At 40.6% G+C, this 22370-nt stretch overlaps 1 protein-coding gene across 7 annotated transcripts in view; it reads left to right on the top strand.

Moving 5' to 3' along the window:
* SRPK2 (SRSF protein kinase 2) overlaps positions 1-22370 on the top strand; it is a 185925-nt gene that overhangs the window by 135314 nt on the left and 28241 nt on the right. For 4 of the 7 annotated variants that reach the window (XM_088480227.1, XM_088480224.1, XM_088480223.1 and 1 more), the window contains exons 8-11: positions 1853-2018; positions 3451-3488; positions 7429-7657; positions 11078-11605. In XM_088480227.1, the coding sequence (XP_088336353.1) occupies positions 1853-2018; positions 3451-3488; positions 7429-7657; positions 11078-11605 (961 nt within the window). The remainder of the gene's footprint in view (positions 1-1852; positions 2019-3450; positions 3489-7428; positions 7658-11077; positions 11606-22370) is intronic. The other 3 variants (XM_088480228.1, XM_088480229.1, XM_088480225.1) reach the window with 1 other exon arrangement.

A 22370-nucleotide genomic window follows, 5' to 3' on the forward strand; every position in this document is an offset into this window, starting at 1 on the left:
ATAATCCTTATGCAGCATTAAATGTGCAACATGTAGCATGTATCAGTTATGTAATCTGGATTTCATAGTTCCCCAAGAGTTACATGCGTCCTTCATTTATTAATGACTGTGACGGTATTATGCATTTCAGTGACCAGAACCAAATGTTCTTTCAGCATGTGCCATTTTAGATTGCATAATTTTTTTATACATTTTTAAAAGTATTAGGGTTTTTTTTTATAGAGCTTTTTAAGAATAAATATATTTTTATTTTAATGGTAAGGTTTGATTATCTTGTCCTCCTAATTTGAGGAATACCCAATATGTAACGCACAGCCTGGTGAAATCAGAAAGTCACAACCCCTTCTCATATGTTATAGCACGATGATTATTTGCTTCATTCAGGCTTATGAAAACCAATGCAGCATCTAGAATCTTTTATACCATCTATTGAATTAGTTTTACTATGGTTTGTTAAGCACTTTCAGTCTTAAATAATAAAAAGCATTCTAAAAATAAAAGCTATTTGTATTATGCTTGTTAGATATTTGGCTTTCATGATTCTTTCTGTCTTACCCTACTGTATAACTTGTGTCTGTCATTAGATTGTGACTCCAAAAGTGTGTGTATATGGATAGTAGCTTGTCATGTCGGCTCCTATATCTACCTAGACTCTAAGGCTGGGTACACACTAGACGATGTGTACCCAGCCCGACCTCAACAGCAACGGGACCTGGCAGGTTAGCTGCATCGGCAAGTGCACACACCATTGCCGATTTCGGGAGCGACGACGTGGGACATGCTACATTCCGCAGTATGGCCCTTGCTAACGACATCCCTTGTCGGCCCTTCATGTAGGGCCGACAAAGCATGTCGCTGACGATGCACAGGAGTGCACATCGCCAGCGACATGCTGAGTACACACTAGACGATGGCGCCCTATATGACGCTCCTAACTGCCAGATCGGATGACGTATCGTCTAGTGTGTACCCAGCATTAGTGACTGTGGGTGATTGCAAAGAATGCATTGGACTACATGTGCATCATTATTTTAGGAGATCTGTGACCCCAGCCTCTGTCTTTTTTAGAATGTGCTCATTCTGACCCTAGGTTTCCAACATGCCCAGATAAACTTTAATAGACACCAGATTTTAGACAGGCAATAGGTTGACGTATACAAAAGGTCGACATGGAAGAAAGTTGACGTGTACAAAAAGGTCGACATGAAAATGGTCAACTCTTTTTTTTTTTTTTTTTTTTGTTAGGGTTAGGCACCAGGAGGGGGGAGGGTTATACACTTACCAGATGGTTAGGCACTAGAGGGACGGTTAAGGTCAGGCACCTACCCTGACGGTTAGGGTTAGGCACAAGGAGGGAGGATTAGGGTTAGAAAAAAAAGGGTCGACTTTTTGACCATGTCGTACTTTTAGCCATGTTGACCATTTGTATATGTCGACCTTTTGACCAGGTAGACAATTATTGTGTTGTCCTTTTGTCCCTGTCAACCTGTCTAACATCTGGGTGTCTGGTCTAGACACTGTTGACCTTTTTACTTTCTATCTTTTATACCATAACCGCCCAAGATGCAGGAGTTTGGGAAGAACGATCATCTTGATTCTGCTATAACCACCAAATCACATTATTATGATTGATTGCCAGGTCTTATATATATATATATATATATATAAATATATATATATATAGATAGATGATATATAGATTAAGATATATAGATATAGAATTTTTCATAAAGACACTCACACTTTTAAAATGAGTATTGTTACAAAATGCTGATGTGTGGACATAACTTCACTTTAACTTCAGTTTAAACTGAATATAGAATTTTTCCATGAGATTTTCTTCATTCTGTAGGTCCTTCAAGGCTTGGATTATCTACATAGCAAATGTAAAATCATTCACACTGACATAAAGCCAGAAAATATCCTGATGTGTGTTGATGATGCCTATGTTCGTAGAATGGCTGCCGAAGCTACTGAATGGCAGAAGGCCGGTGCACCTCCTCCTTCTGGCTCAGCAGGTATTGAGGGTTCCGTTTTAGTTCTACAGTCATTTATTTATTTTATTACCAGTTATTTTATATAGCGCCACATATTATGCAGCGCTTTACAGAGAATATTTGGCCATTCACATCAGTTCCTGCCAGTGGACCTTACAAGCTATATTCCCTACCACATGTACACGCACATACGTACACACTAGAGTTATATTTTGTCGGAAGCCAAGTAAACTACCAGCATATTTTTGGAGTGAGCACAGGGAGACTATACAAACTCCACACAGTTAGGGGCCTTAGTAGTAATCGAACCCACAATCTCTGTGCTGTTAGGCAGTAATGCTAACCATAACACAATCTGTCCTGCTAGTCATAAAATATCTGCGTTGTTGACAGGGATGTGCAGGCTCGTATTAGTTCTGATTTTCCTGCCAAATTCAGATTTTTCCTGCCAAAAATGGGGTCTCAGAAAGAGGCAAAACATTATCTTTCATGGACTTTTGTCCAGGAATGATTTTGTCCATGAAAGATGAGGTTTTGCCTCTTTCTGAGACCCGATTTTTGGCAGGCAAAATACGACTGTGGCGGGAAAATTCTAACTAATCCAAGCCTGCACATCCTAGTTGTTGATATGGAAACAAGTCATTCTAATGTGTGTGGTCAGATTCTTTGTCTCCATTTTCGCAAGCAAGCCTAAGGGATCAATTCAAATAGGGTAGATTTGTAGGCGATTCCTGTCATGTGCCATTGCGATGGTGCCAGAACGCCAGTAACAACTCCCTAAATCATCCCAGTTTCGCCACTAAACCACGCAATGAAGTTAACAACCCCATAGGGGTGTGTGTATTAAAATGCACAATTTATGGATTACCTCAACTGTGGCTGATGTGCCCACTGCATTACAGACGTTACTCCTAACTGATACAACTTCTTGTGTTTAGTCTCTCATTACCTAGTAATTATATGATTAACCTAGTTCCCTATCATAATACATTTGCCATCGTGATTAGGTTGTTGGCTTGTCTTTTAGCATACATTTTGTAGCATGGAATTCCCTTATTAAATAACTCAATGGTTTATTTTGCTTTATAGGTTTTGGGTTACAAGGTTACCTCGATATTTAGGTTTAGGATTTAATTGTTTCAAACCTACTAGCTGGTTGGCATGAATAATGTGTTCATAACAACAGACTGCATTTATACACCATATGCAAACATAGATTGTTGTATCCAAAAAATACATTTTATAATTAAGCCAGAATTTTTCTTCTGCGACATGCAGTTTAAAAAGCAGTTGCCTATTATACACCATGTGCAAACATAGCTTGTTGTATCCAAAAAATACATTTTATAATTAAGCCAGAATTTTTCTTCTACGACGTGCATTTAAAAAGCAGTTCCTATTATTATTTTGATTTTATTCATTTTATTTCTTTTCTTCATATTTCCCCCACCAGTGAGTACTGCTCCTCAACAGAAGCCAGTAAGTATACTGGTAAATACCATTTTTATAGTGAATGTTAACTAGTAGAATGTCTAATTTTGCAAAAAAAATTATGTTTGTGACTGATTTGCAGCTCGTACTGTTTCTAATGCCAGTCATAGGGGGAGATTTATTTAGCCACAATGTTTCAGCGGGAGCCTTGCATTGTGTGTTTCCGCGTGTTTGTTAAGTGCAAAAGCATTTCAATTAGGATAATCGAAGAAAAAGCGAAGTTGGCTCTACAATACTTGCCATTTAGAGTGCAGCAACTCTATTTGGCTGTATTCTATGGGGCAGATTGAATTAACTTCTCAAGGCTCTGCCTCATAGAATTCCAGAAAATAGAATGTTTTTCTGACTCATTTTCAGAGAATTCTTTTGTGTTTATAGGACGTCCAAATTTGCCTGTATATTAAATTTGAAACTTTGATAACTGACTTGAAAAGAACACGTTTACTAAACTGGGGAAGCAGTATGTAAAAATGAATGCATAAGTAACAATGGTTATCATGGTCTCTGTTACTGAAGCTTTAACGTACCAACCACCAATGTGATCTCCTATAGTGTTTTAAAACACTAAACACGTTTGGTTGTTATATTTACTTATATTTATTGGTAAATGTAGTATTATGTAATGTCCCCTTTAAACATCGATAACAGTACTAACTACATACATGCCTACCCTCCCGGTTTTCGCGGGAGGATCCCGATTTTTCAGGTGACCCCCCCGCACCCCCGGAAGGGTAGGCATTTCTTCCGCATTCTGCTCACTTCCTAGTGAAGTGGGCAGAATTAGGAGAATACCCGTCCGTCTCCGTGAAGGGGGCGGGGCTTAAGCTGTGATTCTGCATGAATCACAGCATTTGGCCTCGCCCCCTATGTAAATTGTGCCCAATCGCTGCAATTTTACCGTGAGGGGCGGGGCTTAATGACGCGAATCGTCAAGCCCCGCCCCCATCGGCCCCCTGCTGCATCTCTTACCCGGGCTTCTCCGGGAAGAGAATGTTAAAGGTAGGCAACCCTGACTAACTAATCTGTGGCACATAAGATTTCAATCCTAATTATGCTAATCCGTGTTTTCTTACTGTGCCTGATATTTATCAAAAGTTATTGTAAATTTCGATAGAAGGGAAATGTCAGAACATACCTGATCACATACTGTAATTTACTCCAATTATATTATTTTCTACCCTTTTAATGATAAAATGACATACACTCACAGGTTGGTAGGGTTAGCTATCCGTCACAAAGGGATTATATCTACAAGAAATGCCTTGTGTTTTTTGCACAAATTGTAGTGCACTTGACTCTGGGGGGACCTTAATTCTGAGGTGTGAGCAAAGTAAAAACAAGCAAGTAAATTTGCTCAGGGGCAAATCATGTTGCACTGCAAGGGGTGGAATATTATTATTTTTTTTTCTCATGCATGCAGGGTAATACTGACTGCATTTGCAAGTAGCCCCCAAATGCTGGACAGCTTTTATTTTACACTGCAATTTAGATTTCTGTTTGGACCATACTTGCTGACTCTCCTGGACGGGCCGCCACTCCCCGCAAACCCCAGCTTGCCCCTGCACTTACCTGCCAGAATTCTCGGCATTGTATAGCAACGGGTGGGGCCACAATCAGGCCCCACACCGCCCAACATTGCCTCCGCGACCCCCACTGCAGCGCCGACCTGTGCCCCCTCCCAGTGGGGGGGAGCAAGAAAATCAGCAAGCCTGGTTTGGCCATGCCTCTCTCAGATCTAAATCTCTGCACATTTTATATCTGCTCCACCTGCAGTGTAATATTGTTTTGCCAAGGTGCAAAGTTACTTGCTCTTTTTTTGCGTTGCTTCTAACTCAGAATCAGGCCTTGGTGTCTAAGCATAACTTCATGCTGTCACAATTTATTGCGCTCCTCCCTTGCAAAACACTGGATGTAGTTGGCATCCGGCGGTCAGAATCCTGACACAGGAATCCTGACTGTCAAGTATTAGCCCTAAACACTAGGGGAGAGGATTAGGGTTAGGTTGTGGGAAGGGTGGGTTAGGCTGTGTGGGGGGGGGGCTGAGGGGGGGTTAGTGTTAGGGGCTGTGGGGGGGGGCTGAGGGGGGGGGTAGAGTTTGGCTGCGGGAGGGGAGATTAGGGCTGAGTTGTGGGAGGGGAGGATTAAGGTTGGGCTGCGGGAGGGGAGGATTAAGGTTGTGCTGCGGGAGGGGAGGATTAAGGTTGGGCTGCGGGAGGGGAGGATTAAGGTTGGGCTGAGGGAGGGGAGGATTAAGGTTGGGCTGCGGGAGGAGAGGATTAGAGTTAGGCTGCAGGAAAGGTGGGAGGAATAGGGTTACTTAACAAATTCTGTCGGGATTCTGACTGTTGGGATACCATTGTCTGTGTACTGACCGTCGGCATCCTGACCACTGGGATCCCATACCCAACCTAAAAACACAGATCTAAAAACTTATCAATGATCTTTTGTACAAACTGATCCAAACAGAGTTCTGAATTTCAAACTTTGTTAGCTTTGATGGTAAATCCTACTAAATTATGGGCATATGATCAGAAGCTCCAGATTTTTGAGCCTAACCTTTAACAAATAAACCACTTAGAGGGGTATTCAATATGAGAGTGAAAAGTCCATGCTGGACTTTTCGCTCCACATCGGAGCTTTTCCTGGGATAAAATATCGGGCGCGCGCCCGCTTTATCCCCGTATTCAATTAAAAAGCTACAAAAAACGGGAGCCGGCGAAATAGGATCGGCGAAAAAAGTGGGATATGGGTACCCCCGTTTTAGCCTGCAAATGAAAGTCTGGGTTTTAAATAGCCGCTGCAGGTGTTTTTTTCGACATTGAAGAAGTGATGCATTTTTTTCATTTTTTTTAAGTGGCCCCATCATATTTGGGGTATATGAAAATGGGTCCAAGCATATTTTTAAGTCCCTAAAGTGTTTTTTTTTTTAAAATGCACCTGCTGCTAATAATCTATTCTAGAAAACAACTGCCGCATACTTACAGAATACCCCTGAACCTATTTCCCTATTTTTAAACACTCTTTTTCCTTCTTTTTTTTTTTTCACCCCAAATTTTTAAATACATTTTTTGGGGTGTCCCTAATTTTTTAAAAAAACTTTTTTTGACAGTTATTTTTTTAAATGTCAATCCCAGGGGTGCAGGCTATTTTTTTTAAGCCTGCCACCCCTAAACCCCAATTTTGCACTTTTTTTCGCCACCTATTCAGTGGTGAAAAGTTATCCCCGTTTTTTTTTTTTTTTTAAAGACTTTTCGAACCTGCGAAAAGTCTTTGAAATTGAATACGGGGATAATTGAAATTGGCGAAAATGACGTCATCGGCGAAAATTTATCGGCGATTCGGAAATTTTCGCTCCAAATTGAATACCCCTATAAATCTCTGCTGTACATCCTGCCAGGGGGTTATATATATTATTTTTCTCTTATTTACTATTATATTATACTCAGTGGCGTATGTATAATGGGTGCAGGGTGTGCGGGGCACACAGGCCTAAACCGCACACCCTGCACCCATATTTTTAAAACTTACTTCTCTGTAGTCCCACGTCGGCGATATCAGCGCTGTAAAAATCGCCTGGAAAATGGCCACAGCGGCCATTTGCCTGGCGTTTTGCGTATGCACAGTTCACTGGGAAAATAACGCGACAACAATTTTCCCTGCCATTTCCCTACTGCGCTTGCAGCCATTTTCCTGGTGACCTGCGCAGTAGACTCTGGGGGCAGACTAGTGTCCAGAGTCTACTGCTGCGCTTGGTGCGCTGCCCGGCCGCTGGAGGGAGAGGAGGGGGCCCTGGACGGAGACTGCACACGGGTCCCCTCCTCTCTTAATACACTCCTGATTATACTGTTTTTTTTCTGAAATATCGTATTTGTTTTTTCTGTGGATTTATTCACCCATTTAGCATTGACATGGTTTACACTTTTATCTCTTTCATTAATAGATTGGTAAAATTTCCAAAAACAAAAAGAAAAAACTTAAAAAAAAGCAAAAGCGACAAGCAGAGCTACTTGAAAAGCGCCTGCAAGAGATTGAAGAGCTAGAAAGAGAAGCAGAGAGGAAAAAAACAGAAGGGAACGAAAATGAGCAGGATGCGGATAGCCAGCCAGAAGCAAAGTTAAAAACTGTATGTCTGGAGGATGTAACTGATGAAGAACCTGTCAATGAATATGGTAAGTGTAACCACACTGGTTTAATTGTTGTTGAAATGATTGGATATATCGATATATGATTGGTTGGTATACTTATTTAACGAAATGGCACTTATTTGTTGTCATACTACATGAGCACAGTTGTTAATCACCTGCTCCCAATAAATAACTTTTTTTTTAAAAATAAGTCATCTGCTACATTACCGAGGTATGTTTTCTCCTATATCTAGTGTTTTCCTCAACAGAGCTAAAGTGTTATTTAGCAAAATATAATTTTTTACATGTTTAACATAGGCAGTGACTTAGGGCATGATTTATTACGGATCGCAGTTGCAAGGACGCATGCAATCGATCGATTGTTGCGTTCTACACATGCGTATGCATCGTAGTGCGCAAACTAACAATTGCGATGGGAACTGCTACATAGACCCAGAGCAGAGTGATTGACAGGAAGTGCCGTTTGTGGGAGGTGACGGGCGAACGCATGCGTGCCAGTGCTTTTCAACGCCGTTGCAGGGGCATGCATAAATTATCCACTGTGTGGCCATAAGCAGCCACGCAGCTGTTAGCAATATCTGAGTAAGGTCAGGGCTTGTGCAAGTGTGCATATGGGTCCGTTGTTATCGATTGTTTCGCTATGTTGCCCTAGTATACGGATGTAAGTAAGGGGAAGTGGGCTTCCTTATGTCTGGCTGCGTTCGCAATGTGAATGCACACATTTAAATAGCAACTGCGGTGCGTGCATATAAGCAAAATTGCGTTCCATAGTGAATCAGGCCCTTAGTGCAGTATGGGGAAGTTCTGTTCCTGTTATCTGGATCTTCAAGTCTAAAATCTATTTTAATTCACAAAAAATTACTCAGTCTTGCCTTCCGCACCTCAGTAAATAAGTTGGTATGGGTTCGCAGTGTTACTCTAGACGGGGGCTTTTGGAGTTCATGTCTGTATGTAACAAAGTCACTAAGCCTGGCCATACACACTACAATTATCGGGGCGATCTGCCCGATAATTGTAGCATGTGTGCGTGCAACCGAGGGTTAAATATTGCTCGGTCTGGCATGCCTGATTGTCCAGCATGCTCGTCCGATGCGATATTTATTGAGGTAAACTGTTGGCCACATCGGGCAGTGTGTGCCCTGCAATAACTACCCTTACTCTAAGGTGTATATTTACTAAAGTGCAGGTTTTTAGAAGTGGAGTTGTTGCCCCTAGCAACCAGTCAGATTCTACTTTTCATTTACCTTGCTCCTTCTAGAAGATGGCTAGAATCTGATTGGTTGCTATGGGCAACAACTCCACTTCTAAAAACTCTCACTTTAATAAATATACCCCTACGTCTGTGCCCTTAAATTGTTTTAATAAACCTAATCATAATGTAATCATCTGGAGTTTTTGAATGCTGTATAGGTTAAGTTATAATCTCATGACAACTTTATGGATGATCACCCAATACTTTTCAAAATGATGCACGTCATGTGTCACCAGAAACATATTTTACTATAAAGCTAGTATCCTTATAATGCATAAGACAAAGGGAACAAAAGTAAAAAAAAAAAAAAAAAAAAATCATGTGTGTGTATATATGTATGTGTGTATATATATATATATATATATATATATATATATATATAACAAAGGCAGCACTTCCAATGTAAATTGTACACAAAGCAGGTGCCCTCTTGTGAACTCACCACACACGGTTCACTCACATAGACAGGTTCGGATGGCGGCACTCAATGCAATAAGTAACATCCAAAGCAACGATCTACCAACGTTTCAAAGTTTATTCCAACATTTTTATCAAGATGCATGCTGTTATTTTAGTTAAGTGATATGTAAAATAAAAACACAGGATACAGAGCAGCAACAACAAAATAAGCTCCCACACAGGGTTATTGTCACTGTAAGGGAGAGGCCTAACACAAGCGAGGGCAATTAAATATTTGTATTTATCTGCAGTAATAGTGCCTGGCTCAGATACAGTTATTTGGGATAGGGCTCAATGCTCCCCATACTTAAACCAAAAAAAGAAAAACTGTGTAGGGCATGTATTGAAATCAGTAATCAAATATGAAGTAGCTGGAAAAAAATTAGCCTTCTCTATAGTTTGGCAAATAACTAAACATATACTAAAAATAAATATATAAGTATTGAAAAATTATACATACTATGCACAGATGTCCAAATCACTGACTACACTGGTTCATTATTTTCTTAACTTTTCAAAAAAAAAAAATGGTAGCATGTAAATTTGAAGACCCAAAGCAAATCTTCTGTTCTTTTTGCTTATTTATGCTGTTTACATATTTTTATCCTGACTAAGGGCTTGATTCAGAGATGACACAAACCTGATGGTTTGCATACATCTCCTATGGCGGGAGGACTGCGTATGCACAGTACCCATTCTGCACAGTGCCCACTGTTGCGGCAGCCTGATTGATTGGGGAGGGGGCGGCGCAGAGCAGCGTTCCCAAAAATGGGGTTGTATCGTCCCCATTTTCTGGGAGTGCCTAGGCCAGTGTCTGCGTCGATCGACACAGATTTACTGGCTCCTGCAGCACAGATGAGGTGGCCAATCTGAGTAGCCTAAGCCTGGGTACACACTTACCGATGTGAGTACCCAGTTATGTGACATATTGCGTGGCCAGTACACATTGCACGATCCGGTGCCATGACTGCCCGATATGTCGGCCAACAGAACGAACCTGATGGACAACCTGCGGGAGCTCACATGGTTGTCCATTGTGGGTACACATTTGTAGATGCGGCGGATCTGGCCAACATATCGTCCACATCAGGCAACATATCGTCTAAATGTGTAAATATCGGGAATGATGGTGACGTTGATCCGAACCTGCGTCTTCAGACACAGGCATCAGCTCTGACATGCTGTCTGGAGGAGCCTTTTTCTTTCAAACGCCTCCTGCAGCATTCGCATATATGCGCACAGCTGTGTTCATAGCATACATTTCTGAATCAGGCCCTACATTCTAGTGAGACATCCATCTTAGCACTTTCACACACAGGTTCATGGACTTGGATATTCAATGGCCCTGGTATCTAATCCAATCTCTACCACATACCTCCGCAGTTCGTATCTCCCAAAAGCAATCAGGAAACGGGCGGCATTATTGCAGGATAGTGGTTCTGGTCATGCCTCTAATGAGCGTGGGCACACCCCAGGGGTGGGTTTAATGCCTCTGAAGTGCTAGGCCTTCTCCCTGTTTACAGAACTACCATTTTATTCCTGCATCTAGCGGGGCCCACCTGTCTCCGCTGTGTGCAGAAATGGGATACGTCACATCCATGGAATGGCAGGGAAGCCCCCTTTACTTGGGATTTCACATGAATACAAAATATATGTCGAGGGATAATTTTCTGAGTTAAATTGCATTAAATGTAAGCTTATTTGCACTTGAAAATTGTGTTTTTCCTTTGTAGTTTTAGCAGGCAATGTTTCCTCAGAAGGGGAAGATCATGATGAGAAGGAAGATACAGAAAAAGAGAATTTTGAGAAAGATGATGATGATGATGAAGATGAAGATAATGTTGAGCCAGAATTGGTAAACACAGATCAAACATGGAATGAATCTCCAAAAACAAATGGCCATTTGGAAAATGGTCCATTTTCACTAGAACAGCCACTAGATGACGATGATGATGATGAGGATGATGAAGACTGCCCCAATCCAGATGACTTTAACTTGGATGAGTCTAATGCAGAAAGTGATTACACATACAGTAGCTCTTATGAACAGTTTAACAGTGATTTGCCAAATGGACAACATAAGGATACAGAATTACAGTTCTCTGACTTTTCCGCTGCAATGTTTTCTGAAACTTTGGATTCAGTGGAATCTGGTTTAGCAGCTTCTGAGAATTCTACTGTGATAGAGAGAGATGAAAGTGGCTCTTGCCAAGACCGGAGCAGGACCGTTTCAGCATCCAGTACTGGAGATATGCCAAAAAGTGAGTTTCTTTTTCCTTTTAATATACTTTTTTTATATTTTTACTACATACATTTTCATTATTAGTTTACTCATTGACCACATTAAGTTAACTTTAAGAAGCAAAGATTGCAACACTTTACAAAACTGATATGCCTATATTCATGGCTATTTTTCTGGATAAATAGATTGAGGAACTGTGGGTGGAGCTATAGAAAAACAATTATATAAATATATTTATATATTTTATATAATAAAAAAAAAATATATATATATATATATATATATATATTAATATATATATATAATATTTAGAAAAGAAGGCACTCAAAGGGACTTTAAAATAAAACATTTCTCTTATGGAAAGTACATTTTTGGCCCAGGACATTGTCGTATATAATGAGAGGTTCAGGCACTGAGTTCTTGCTTGTTCCTGCTGAGAAATAGCACTGCCTATATCTATTTTATAATCATTTCTACATCTGGGGCATTATACTATGCAAAATTTGACCAGACATACTCTATATTTATTGGCAAAATGTGCTTGTTTGTGCTCAGATTAATTGATTCTTCTGTGGCAACAAAATATTTGTTTTGCCCAATCAAAGCCAGTGTTGTATTTTTATGTTGTAGTCACCTAATCTAATCTGCACAATAATGGTAATTGACCAACCACATAGAACGGGTGCACCATTGCTCTCTAGCCACTAAATATCTGTGTTTGCGCACTTTGGCCATCCAGAATGGGTATTCTACCTCTTGTCCTCTTTCCTGTAGGTTCTTGTAGTTCTGGTTAAAGTGAATGTAACTGAAGCTGACCTTCTCTGTTAAACAAATACTGACCATTTTCTAGAATTTTTAAAAAGAAAATTGTTAGAAATAGTTCAGGTGTCTAAAAGATGTACTAGAAACTTGTATATTAGTGGAATAATGGCATGGGCGATGTATTAATGTATTTTTTGCAGTCTTCACATGCTGGACTGCATACCCACACTGGTCTGTATACAAAACTCACTGGAGAAAGTCACTTAACACCACATACTGTGGTCTTCCCAAAAACTTGTTGCTGCAAATGATTTATATTTACAGTAATGCTGCCCATCCACTACAAGATGCGAGGACGAGGGCACGATTACGACATTATAATCGTGCCATCGTCCCCCTAGGGGTGAAGTGCATACACTGAACGTTCAGACGTTCAGTGTATGCAGATCAATCATCCCCGAACATGGAAACCTGACGGCGGTCGTCAGGTTGACCCACATGTTCGGGCGATGATAGATTTTAAAAACGACAAGCGGGCACGCGTATCGCTGGTCGTTTTTAACATTTTACTGCCCGATTTGCGGACGATTTGCAAGTGATTGCACAATAACCGACGTCGTTATCGTGCAATCGCCTGTCAAAATCTCCTAGTGGATGGGCAGCATAAGTAATGTTGAATTTTGTTTTCAATGTGGTTGTGCAAATATTTGTGTTTTCATTTATCTAGTGCACAAAGTTTTGATTATAGAAATAAAAAGAAAAATTAACTGTAGGCACTTTTTTGTGTCAATACAGAGGTGCTGAATGTATACTTGAAATAAAAAAACATATCTATACCATAAAACAGGTAAATTGTAGTGTAGAAATCACATATCGTAGCTAGTATCAGTGAGAGTCACCCCCCCAAAAAAAGATACCAAGGTAGAAAGAAAAGGACAGCACGCTTGGTATGAATGCTCTGCGGACTTTGAATTTCCAAATAACCTTGCACAAAATTCAGAATATATGCCAATGTAGTAACATAATTAGTATGCAGAGGTATGACCAACTGTACACACAAAACCTATAGTAAATAGTATTTTATATATATATATATATATATATATATATATATATATATATATGGCACTCCTCCATTAACAGAAGGTCTTACTTCCAATAAAATACAGGTGACACTGCACCAATAATCTCTCTCTCGTCAGAGTGATTATTGGTGGGCCAAGAGGGATTATTGGTGCAGTGTCACCTGTATTTTTTTTTATCAAGTGAGACCTTACTCAAGCCATACAAACAAATATCGGTTAAAAAGACATTTATTACAAAGAAAAAGTAAATTATTAACACTTAACGTGCTTGTCAGATCATCTACTCAGAACATAAATGGTTTCCTTCCCAGGAGCCCGTCCAACACTTTGGAGCTGGAATCTCGTACATCAAGCAATAGGCTGATTGTATACTGACAAATGAAGGCTTATATAGGAAAAAAAAACTCCTACATCAGCATTTTAACAAGTATAAAGGTCATGTTTGGAAATATACATAAATATTAAAAGACAGTAGGGGACACTACACTGTTTCCTCAATTATGAATGTTGTAAATCTCATCAACAACTGTGTTTTTGGTGTATGTACTGAGATAAAATTAAGGTAAAATCATGTTGAATCAGGATTAAGTATTAGGTGCTTTCTGTCAAAAACACCTTATGCAATGTCTGACCATTATTTAATGCCTGATTTTTATAAAATCACTGCACACAGTATGGCTTTCAGCAGCCATTTTCTGCACTCCCATTACAATCTGCCCTTGGTTTTATGATGTAGAAGGCATTCATTAATTTATCACCTTTCTACCACTAAGGTAATACACATTATCAGGTAACATATAACAAATCCCTGGGTGTATTCTGTTGAGTGTAAAACCCCTTTGGCTTTTACATATTAAGTCCTTGATGGTATCTGAAATATTCCTGTATGAGATCACACCAGATTCCAGTTGTTGTAAAAGTCTCATGTAAAGTCAATATCTCCCCAACCTGCACTGTGGGTGATCCCATGCAATTTAACAGTCTTCCCCTGTTGTCATCGGGCACTGTCTCTGATATAGTAGACCAGAAAGCTCTGGTATCACAAGCCCGGGATAAACATCATTTTTCTTGAGAATACATCCTGAAAGAAGGGAGAAACAGGATGAGTCTCAATATCGAATACAATATAATACATCAGTCCTATAGATATAATTTTCTACTTAAATGTTTCAATGTATTTTCTTAACAGCAAAATCTACACCTTAACCCTTGTTAAATCTTACTAAACAAACAGAATAAACATTTTCTTTAATCAGCTGCCACACTGTAATAAACAGATATACATCCTACTGTAATATCTAATCTTTATATAACATTGAACTTTTCAGTTCCCTAAACAAAACATTCACACTGTCAGTTTTGTGGATAGTAAGAAATGCAAATGACCATCCAGTGTACTCCATGCTGTGTTTGTTTAAAGTTTCTCAAATGTCTCAAAGATGTTTGTCTTTGTCAAACGTGACCGTTTTCTGCATTGTTTCTGTCCACCATTTGGAATAAGGCTTGCTGGAAAAACATCAGCTCCTTCATAGCTCACAAGTCTTTGCACAATCAGTACTGCGTCTGCAATGAATTTCACCATCCATGCTATGGGCATGTGTATTAGCACGTACAGAGGGCGAGCGTCAATCACCAAAGAGTATGTGTCCACCACAGTGCAGCATAATTTTGACTCCCCCACGTCCAGTGGGCACAGGGTCAATAAAAGCTATCTGCCACACCTGTCCTGCTCGTTTTCCTATGTATATAGAGCCCGTCTTCAGTTCGCTTTTTCTTGTAGTTCACCAGCTGACCCCTTCCATTTCTCCACGATGTTTCTTGACATCAGCTGTGTCATAGGAATTCCTTTTCTCTGGGCCCAGGCATATAGCCTTTTCCTTCTCTGCGGCCTCACTGCACATGAGCCCATTGCTCCCAAATTGTACAGTTCTGTTTGCTCTTCATTGGTAAGCACCACTGTTCTGCCTTGAACCAGTACATCCACAACTTCATTGCCATCTAGTCCATTGTGCGCATTGACATGGCCCACGGACACAGGCCTACGATTGCACAGATCAGTGCCACCCCAGACTACTTTGCCATGGACTTGCCAGTTGTTCTGCTTCCATGTCGGCATCCAAGTGGTTAAGCCTTGCAACACGGCCCAGCTGCCCATGCAGAGAACTATAGGACTTTGTGTTTCTTTCAGCACCATCAGCACAGCTCACAGTTCTGCATATTGGTTTTATCCAACTTCACTGCTCTCATACAACAGCACTTTTGGAGCTGGAATCTCGTACATCGAGCAATAGGCTGATTGTATACTGACAAATGACAACTTATATAGGAAAAAAAACCTCCTACATCAGCATTTTAACAAGTATAAAGGTCATGTTTGGAAATATACATAAATATTAATAAACAATAGGGGCACTGTTGCCTCAATTGTTAATGTTGGAAATCTCACCAACAACTGTGTTTATGGTGTATGTACTCAGATAAGATGAAGGTAAGACCATGTTGACTCAAGATTAAGTATTTCTGGTCACAGAGAACTTTGGCCCTCATTCAGAGCCGGACGCTCTGAGCAGAGCGCACGCTCTGAATGAGGGCCGTCCTCCATAATTAAGGAGCGTCCTCCTGGACGCTCGTATAGCTGTGGGTCACCACCCACAGCCTATACGAGCGTGCAGGTTGATGGCCGCGATGGTCTTGACCATAGCGACCATCGCCACTGCGAGCCGGAGCCTGCGGTTGAGTTTCTCAACCGCAAGGCCCGGAGTGATTTTGGCTCTATCAGAGCCAAAATCACTCCCACTGACATCACTAGTGATGTCAGTGGGCCGGCTTCTGACGGTAGGCGTTCCCTTGGGAACGCCTCCATCTGGGAGGCACGCCCATCAATGTGGGCGTGCTGTCAATCAACATCGACAGCACTCCCCCTTTGATCAGACACAACGAGCGAAGGAAAGTCCTTCGCTCGTCACATCTGGCGCATGCGCACAGCGGAGCTCCCGCCGTCATGCGCAGTGCACACCATCGACCCACTTGCGAGCGGACAGCCGCTTGCGAGTGGGTCTGAATCAGTCCCTTTGTCCTTTTCTTAGGTTCTTTCTGTCAAAAAGACCTTATGCAATGTCTGACCATTATTTAATGCCTAATACTTTTATAAAATCTCTACACACAATATGACTTTCAGAAGCCATTTTATGCACTCCCATTACAACACAATTATAAAACAAGTACTAAAATAAATTATAAGTAGAGATGATGATTATGATATGCAGCAATTCAGTAACTGAGATTTGCTTTTATATTCTATTTTTATCTCCATATGGTTTTTCAATCTCTTCGAGGGATAAAAAATATAAAATAGTGTTACCAGCTGAAGATGTAGGTAACGTAGGCAATCCTGTGTTTTGAACACAATGTGGTTCAGTAGGTGGCTCCAGAGTGTAGACTGCCTGTTCCTGCAACCTGTGCAGTTCTGTCCAGGATCGACAATTGAATGTCCAAGAAAGGCGCATTATTAGTAAGCAGATTTTGGAGCTGGTAAATAGTGACCAGTCAGCCAAATGAAATTGTGCTGATATTGGATTATATGCAAAAAAAAATGTTCCTGATCTAGGATAAGAGTCCAGAAAGTATCTTGGTGACACTAGCCGTAAGTAGTTGGTAAGTAACGTGATGCGTTTCGCTGAGTAACCCAGCTTCCACAGACACTAAGCCATATACCAATATCACCAATATTTCCTTTGGCTGGTTAGTCACCATTTGCCAGCTCCAGTATCTGCTTAGTAATATCTGAGTCCTAATAATAAGTCCTTCTCCATCATTCCACTGCCAAACCCAGAAGGAACTGCACAGACTGCAGCCACCTACCGGACCATATTCTGTTCAATACACAGGACTGCCTACCATATATACATCTTCAGCTGGTAACACAATAGAAAATATGTTACAATCCCCGGCGAGCCTGAATTTACCATATTGGGATAATCGACATCTGGGCCACCCTATTATATGAGAAAATGTCAGTTATTGTATTGCTGCATACCATAATCATCATCTAAACTCTATTATAGTACTTGTGTTATAATTGTGTGGTATATTTTGTCGACCTGGTCATAATGTCGACATTCATCATGATGACAGACACTAATGGAAAGTCGACATGATTAGAATGTTGACATTATGTCCCTGGTGGGTAGTGGTGACTTTCCTGGTACGGTAAGTCACCACTAGTTCACCAGGTGTCTTCCAGGTCCTGCGCTTTAGGTGATGAGTATGTTACTAATCCTGACCCTCTCCCTAGTGCCTAACCTTCCCTTCTTGGAGCCTAACCCTAACCATCTGCTGCCGGTCTGTGCATTATGTTGACATTTCACAAGTTTACATTCTGCACATGTTGACAAGTTTAATTTTGACATTATGAATACATCCCTTATAATTGTACCCATGAAATATTTACATTAGTGTTTTAAATGGTATATTTATTTCATGATGATAAATACTGTTAAACTATATTTTTGTGTACATTTGGTCATACCTCCGCATACTAGTTGCATTACTATATTGGTATATATTTTAATTTTTGTGTTAGTTTATTTGCATATTCATAATTAATAGAACATTTACACCTATTGTGCTATCCTTTTCCTCCTACACACAGATTTGATCACCACTTGACACAGTGTTCAGGCTGTTTTGTTGTATTTTTGTTTCTTTACTTCTGTTTGAGCTTTGATGGTCTTTTGTTTTTTTAAATATTGAAATTCATATACGCCTGTGGCTCTATAATGAAACTAACCTAACAAACATTGCAACTCTTACACGGTTAAGAGATCTATTTAGCAAGTCCATATTTGACAAAATAGGTGTAAATTAATGTTAAAAAAAAAAAAAGGTGCAGCCAAAAATAACGTATTTCCTGCCGCATGCAGAGCACGAGATGTATTCTGTTATGCCACAGTGGCATATATACTTTGGGATGTTATAATCCCTGCTGTAGGGATGCCGAAATCCTGACAGTCACAATCCCGGCGCCAGAATCCCGATGGTAAGTAGTGGGGTAGGGTTATGGGGTAGTGTTAGGCTCTAAAGTGAGGGTTAGGCACTAGAGGGGAAGTATTATGGTTAAGCACTATGGGGAAAGGGTTAGGGTTAGGCACTATGGGCAGAGGTTAGGTCTAGGGTGCGAGGTGGGATGGTAAAGGTGCCCATCCTCTAGACTATTTAATTGAACGATAACGTTATCGTTCAATTGTTCATAAATCGTTTGCAAAAATGTCTAAACGACCAGCGATGCGCGCTCCCGCTGGTCGTTTAGATATCTATCATTGGGCAAACATGCTGGACAACCTGACTATAACTTCAGGATCAGCATGTTTGCAGATGATTGATTGTGCCTACACTAAACGACTGCTCCTTCAATGTAGGCACATCACAGACTGACAAACGACTGCACTATTACAATGTCATAACCGCTCAGTCGTTTTCATGTCTTCTAGTGGATGGGCACCTTTAAGTTTAGAGGTAGGGGGAGGGTTAGGATACTTCCCGACAGGTATCTGTATCCTAACCCTGTCGAGATTCTGACCACCGGGATCCCGAGCGCCAGCATCCCGTAACCAACCTTGTATTTTATATGAATTACACCAAGCACACATGGCACAAACGTATGTCCCACTTAAGCACATGTTGTAAATTATTTTTATTATGTGCAACAAATGTATTCGCTACTAGGCATCAATTTAACTACAAAAATTGAATACAACAGAAACAACTCCCTGTCTCACTTATATACACACACAAAAATATATAGTTCCTTTAACACAAAAGAATAATCTATACTTAAGTAACGAGGAAAGCACCAGTTCTGTAGTTCACTAGTGCCATCATCTTCATCTGCTATTTGCACCTGCCCCTACCACCGCAAATAATATGCTTTCCCAAGTTTATATATGTATTTTCCTTGTTTGCCCTTATTTATTGTACTTGAATTTTATTAGAATGCCCCCATCTCACTTTGTTCTGCGCATCCAGTTACAAACAGATGTAAGTGCCTGACTTTCATTTCTCCATAGCCACATATACATGCACACTTTTCTGTCAATGTGTAGTTGTGGTTGTGCAAGATTTGCTACACCAATTGGCAAAGTACTGAGGGCCTGATTCACTATGGATCGCTATTCTTCTTATACGCATGTACGCACCACAGTTGCTAATATCTGCGGTGCTATATAAATGTTTGCATTCACATTGCTACCGCATCTAACATAAGGACGCCCACTTCCCCTTACATCCGTATACTAGAGGAACATAGCGAAAGAGTCGGTAACATCGGACACTTATGCACACTTGCACAAGTCCTGACCTTACTCTGAAATTGCTACCAGCCACACACGCTATCGGCTGCTTATAGCCACTGTGCAGCCAAAGCACTGATAGCGTGCATGGCTGGTAGCAATTTCAGAGTTCAATTTATGCATGCCCCTGCAACGGCGTTGAAGCGCACTGGAACTTCGGCGTTCGCCCGACCACCCCCAAACCCCCCCCCCCCCTTCCCCTGTCACCAACCACAAACGGCACTTCATGTCAATCACTTTGCTCTGGCTCTGCGTAGCCTCAGCAATTGCAGTTCCCATCACAATTGTTAGTTCGCACACGTGCTCTGCGATGCATGCGCAGAGCACAAACATCGACCGATTGCGTGCATATTAGCATCTGCGTTCCTTGCTGAATCAGGCCCTGAGTTTTTTGTCAGCACATTGTGTTTACAACCATGTAATTAAATAAACACTTAAACTGGGTACATGCTATACAATATATTGTACACTGTATCGTTCTGACGCAGATCGTAACAATATATCGTACACATCGTATAGCGTGTGCACCCAATTAGTCGTTCTTAACATCGTTCCATCTGATGTTGCATGCAGCATGTAACGACACATCACGCCATCGTACACTGGATTGAGCAGTGTGTATGGCTTACGCAATGTATCGTTACATCGCATCACACCATTGCTGGGTACACATCGTATAGTATGTACCCAGCTTTTTTCGTTGCTATCCTATATTTGGTATAATATGGTCAGTCATTTTTAAATAGAAAATGTATTCCCCAAGAAACAAGCTAAGGTGTTGGTTTAGTGTATATCACAAGCCATGTCCTCGATAGGCAGTTTTCTTTGAATGGAAATTAATGATTTGCACCTGGTTTGTGCGGAGTTGGGTTTTGACAGTTATGTGTGGTATACATGTCATTAAATAGGGTGGTAAATATGTTGGTAAATAGCCAAATTGCTACATATTCATTATTTATTGGAAGTTGGACCAATGATAACACCAGTAAAGGAAGAAAACTAAGGGTGTTTGAGGCACCCCTGTTCTGTGCTATTCGTTTATAGGAAAAGGAGAAGACAGGAAGCCATTGCTAAAGGCCCTAGCAGTTGGACCATTATAGGTAGCCGCAATGGATTGTAAACTAGTACCTGGAAAGCCAAATCATTACAAAGTTTCAGCAAGAAACTGCCAATGAACGCAATCAAACGCATTCTCAACATCTAAGGAGAGAAGGACAAAATGTGGACAACTCTTCAACATATATTCTGTAAGATCAAAGACCCTACGTGTATTATCCAGATTCTTGCCGACCACCAATAAAGCTCACCTTGTCCGGATGAATGAGTTTGATTAGAGGGGTTAAACGATTTTTAATAAGTTTGGCAAAGAGTTTGGTATCAGTATTGAGAAGAGCTATAGCGCAGAAATGTTGGCATATTGTAGGGCTTTTCCCAGTTTTTGACAAAGTAATAATTTGACCTTCTAGCATCTATGGTGCAAACAAACCTTGTTGGGAAGCAGAATCAAACAAGAGTAGGGTTTAGAGCAGAGGTTCCTAATGGTCAAGGTTTTAAGGATATCCATGGTTTAGAACAGATGATTAAATCAATTAACTGAGGTACATGAGTTACATGTGCCCAAGCATGGTTATCCTTAAAACCTGGACTGTTAGGGTGCCTTGAGGACAGAGTTTGGGAACCTCTGGTTTAGGGATTTAACAAATACTTATAAAAGGAGTTAATGAACCCATCCGTACCAGGTGCCTTACCAACCGGGAGTGCTTTAATAGCATCTAGATCATATTAGCCAACTCTCCCTGATTGTCAGGGAGACTCCCTGAAATAGTAGCAATCTCCCTGATTTCACCTTACCCCCATTATGAAACTGTTATATATAAAAAAGCAGAGATATATACATTCAAATGGGATCATTAGTGTCATTTCCCTGCATTGTGTATAAGGCACAATGATCCCTATGGCCACATGCATTTTCTGAAAAGTATCAGTGTATTTTCATCAACAAATAGATCTTACTAACGGCTTTGGGGCTCATTTACATTTGGATGTAGGTACATTTTATGGCACCCTTCTCAGATGTAGCAGTACACGCCCAGCTTATTGCCGCGCTCATAGGTGGTGCTTTCACAATCTCCCTGAAATGCATTTTCAAAAGTAGGCAAGTATGATCTAGATGGAGGCTCTGTGAATGGATTTATGATTTTTCTTTTTCCATGTGAGAAGGATCAGAGAGAACCACATATTGGATTATGATTATATCATTACAGCGCTTATGGACCCCTCCACTTTTTCTGTTTTTGATGCTAATAATACTGGTGCTCCTAGGAGTGGGACTGAGCTGCAGTCTAGGGTGCAAGTTACAACTATTTCTTTTATATACTTTTTTTTTTTTATATCTATAATTTCTGTGCTCGGCTTAGGGAAGGGAAGATTACTGAGAAAATTTGCAATATATACAACTGTCGGTTGGAACATAGAGCTATCATGGTGCAGATTTATATAGAGTTGTGTAATAGGTAGCAAAAGCATTAGCAATGTGAGTTTAGCAATTTTGCCTGTCGCTTATGTAATTTACGAGCTAGAAATTTGCCAG

This window comes from Taudactylus pleione, unplaced genomic scaffold (assembly GCF_031769625.1).
Source record: "Taudactylus pleione unplaced genomic scaffold, aTauple2 ptg000251l, whole genome shotgun sequence".
Lineage (NCBI taxonomy): Eukaryota > Metazoa > Chordata > Amphibia > Anura > Myobatrachidae > Taudactylus > Taudactylus pleione.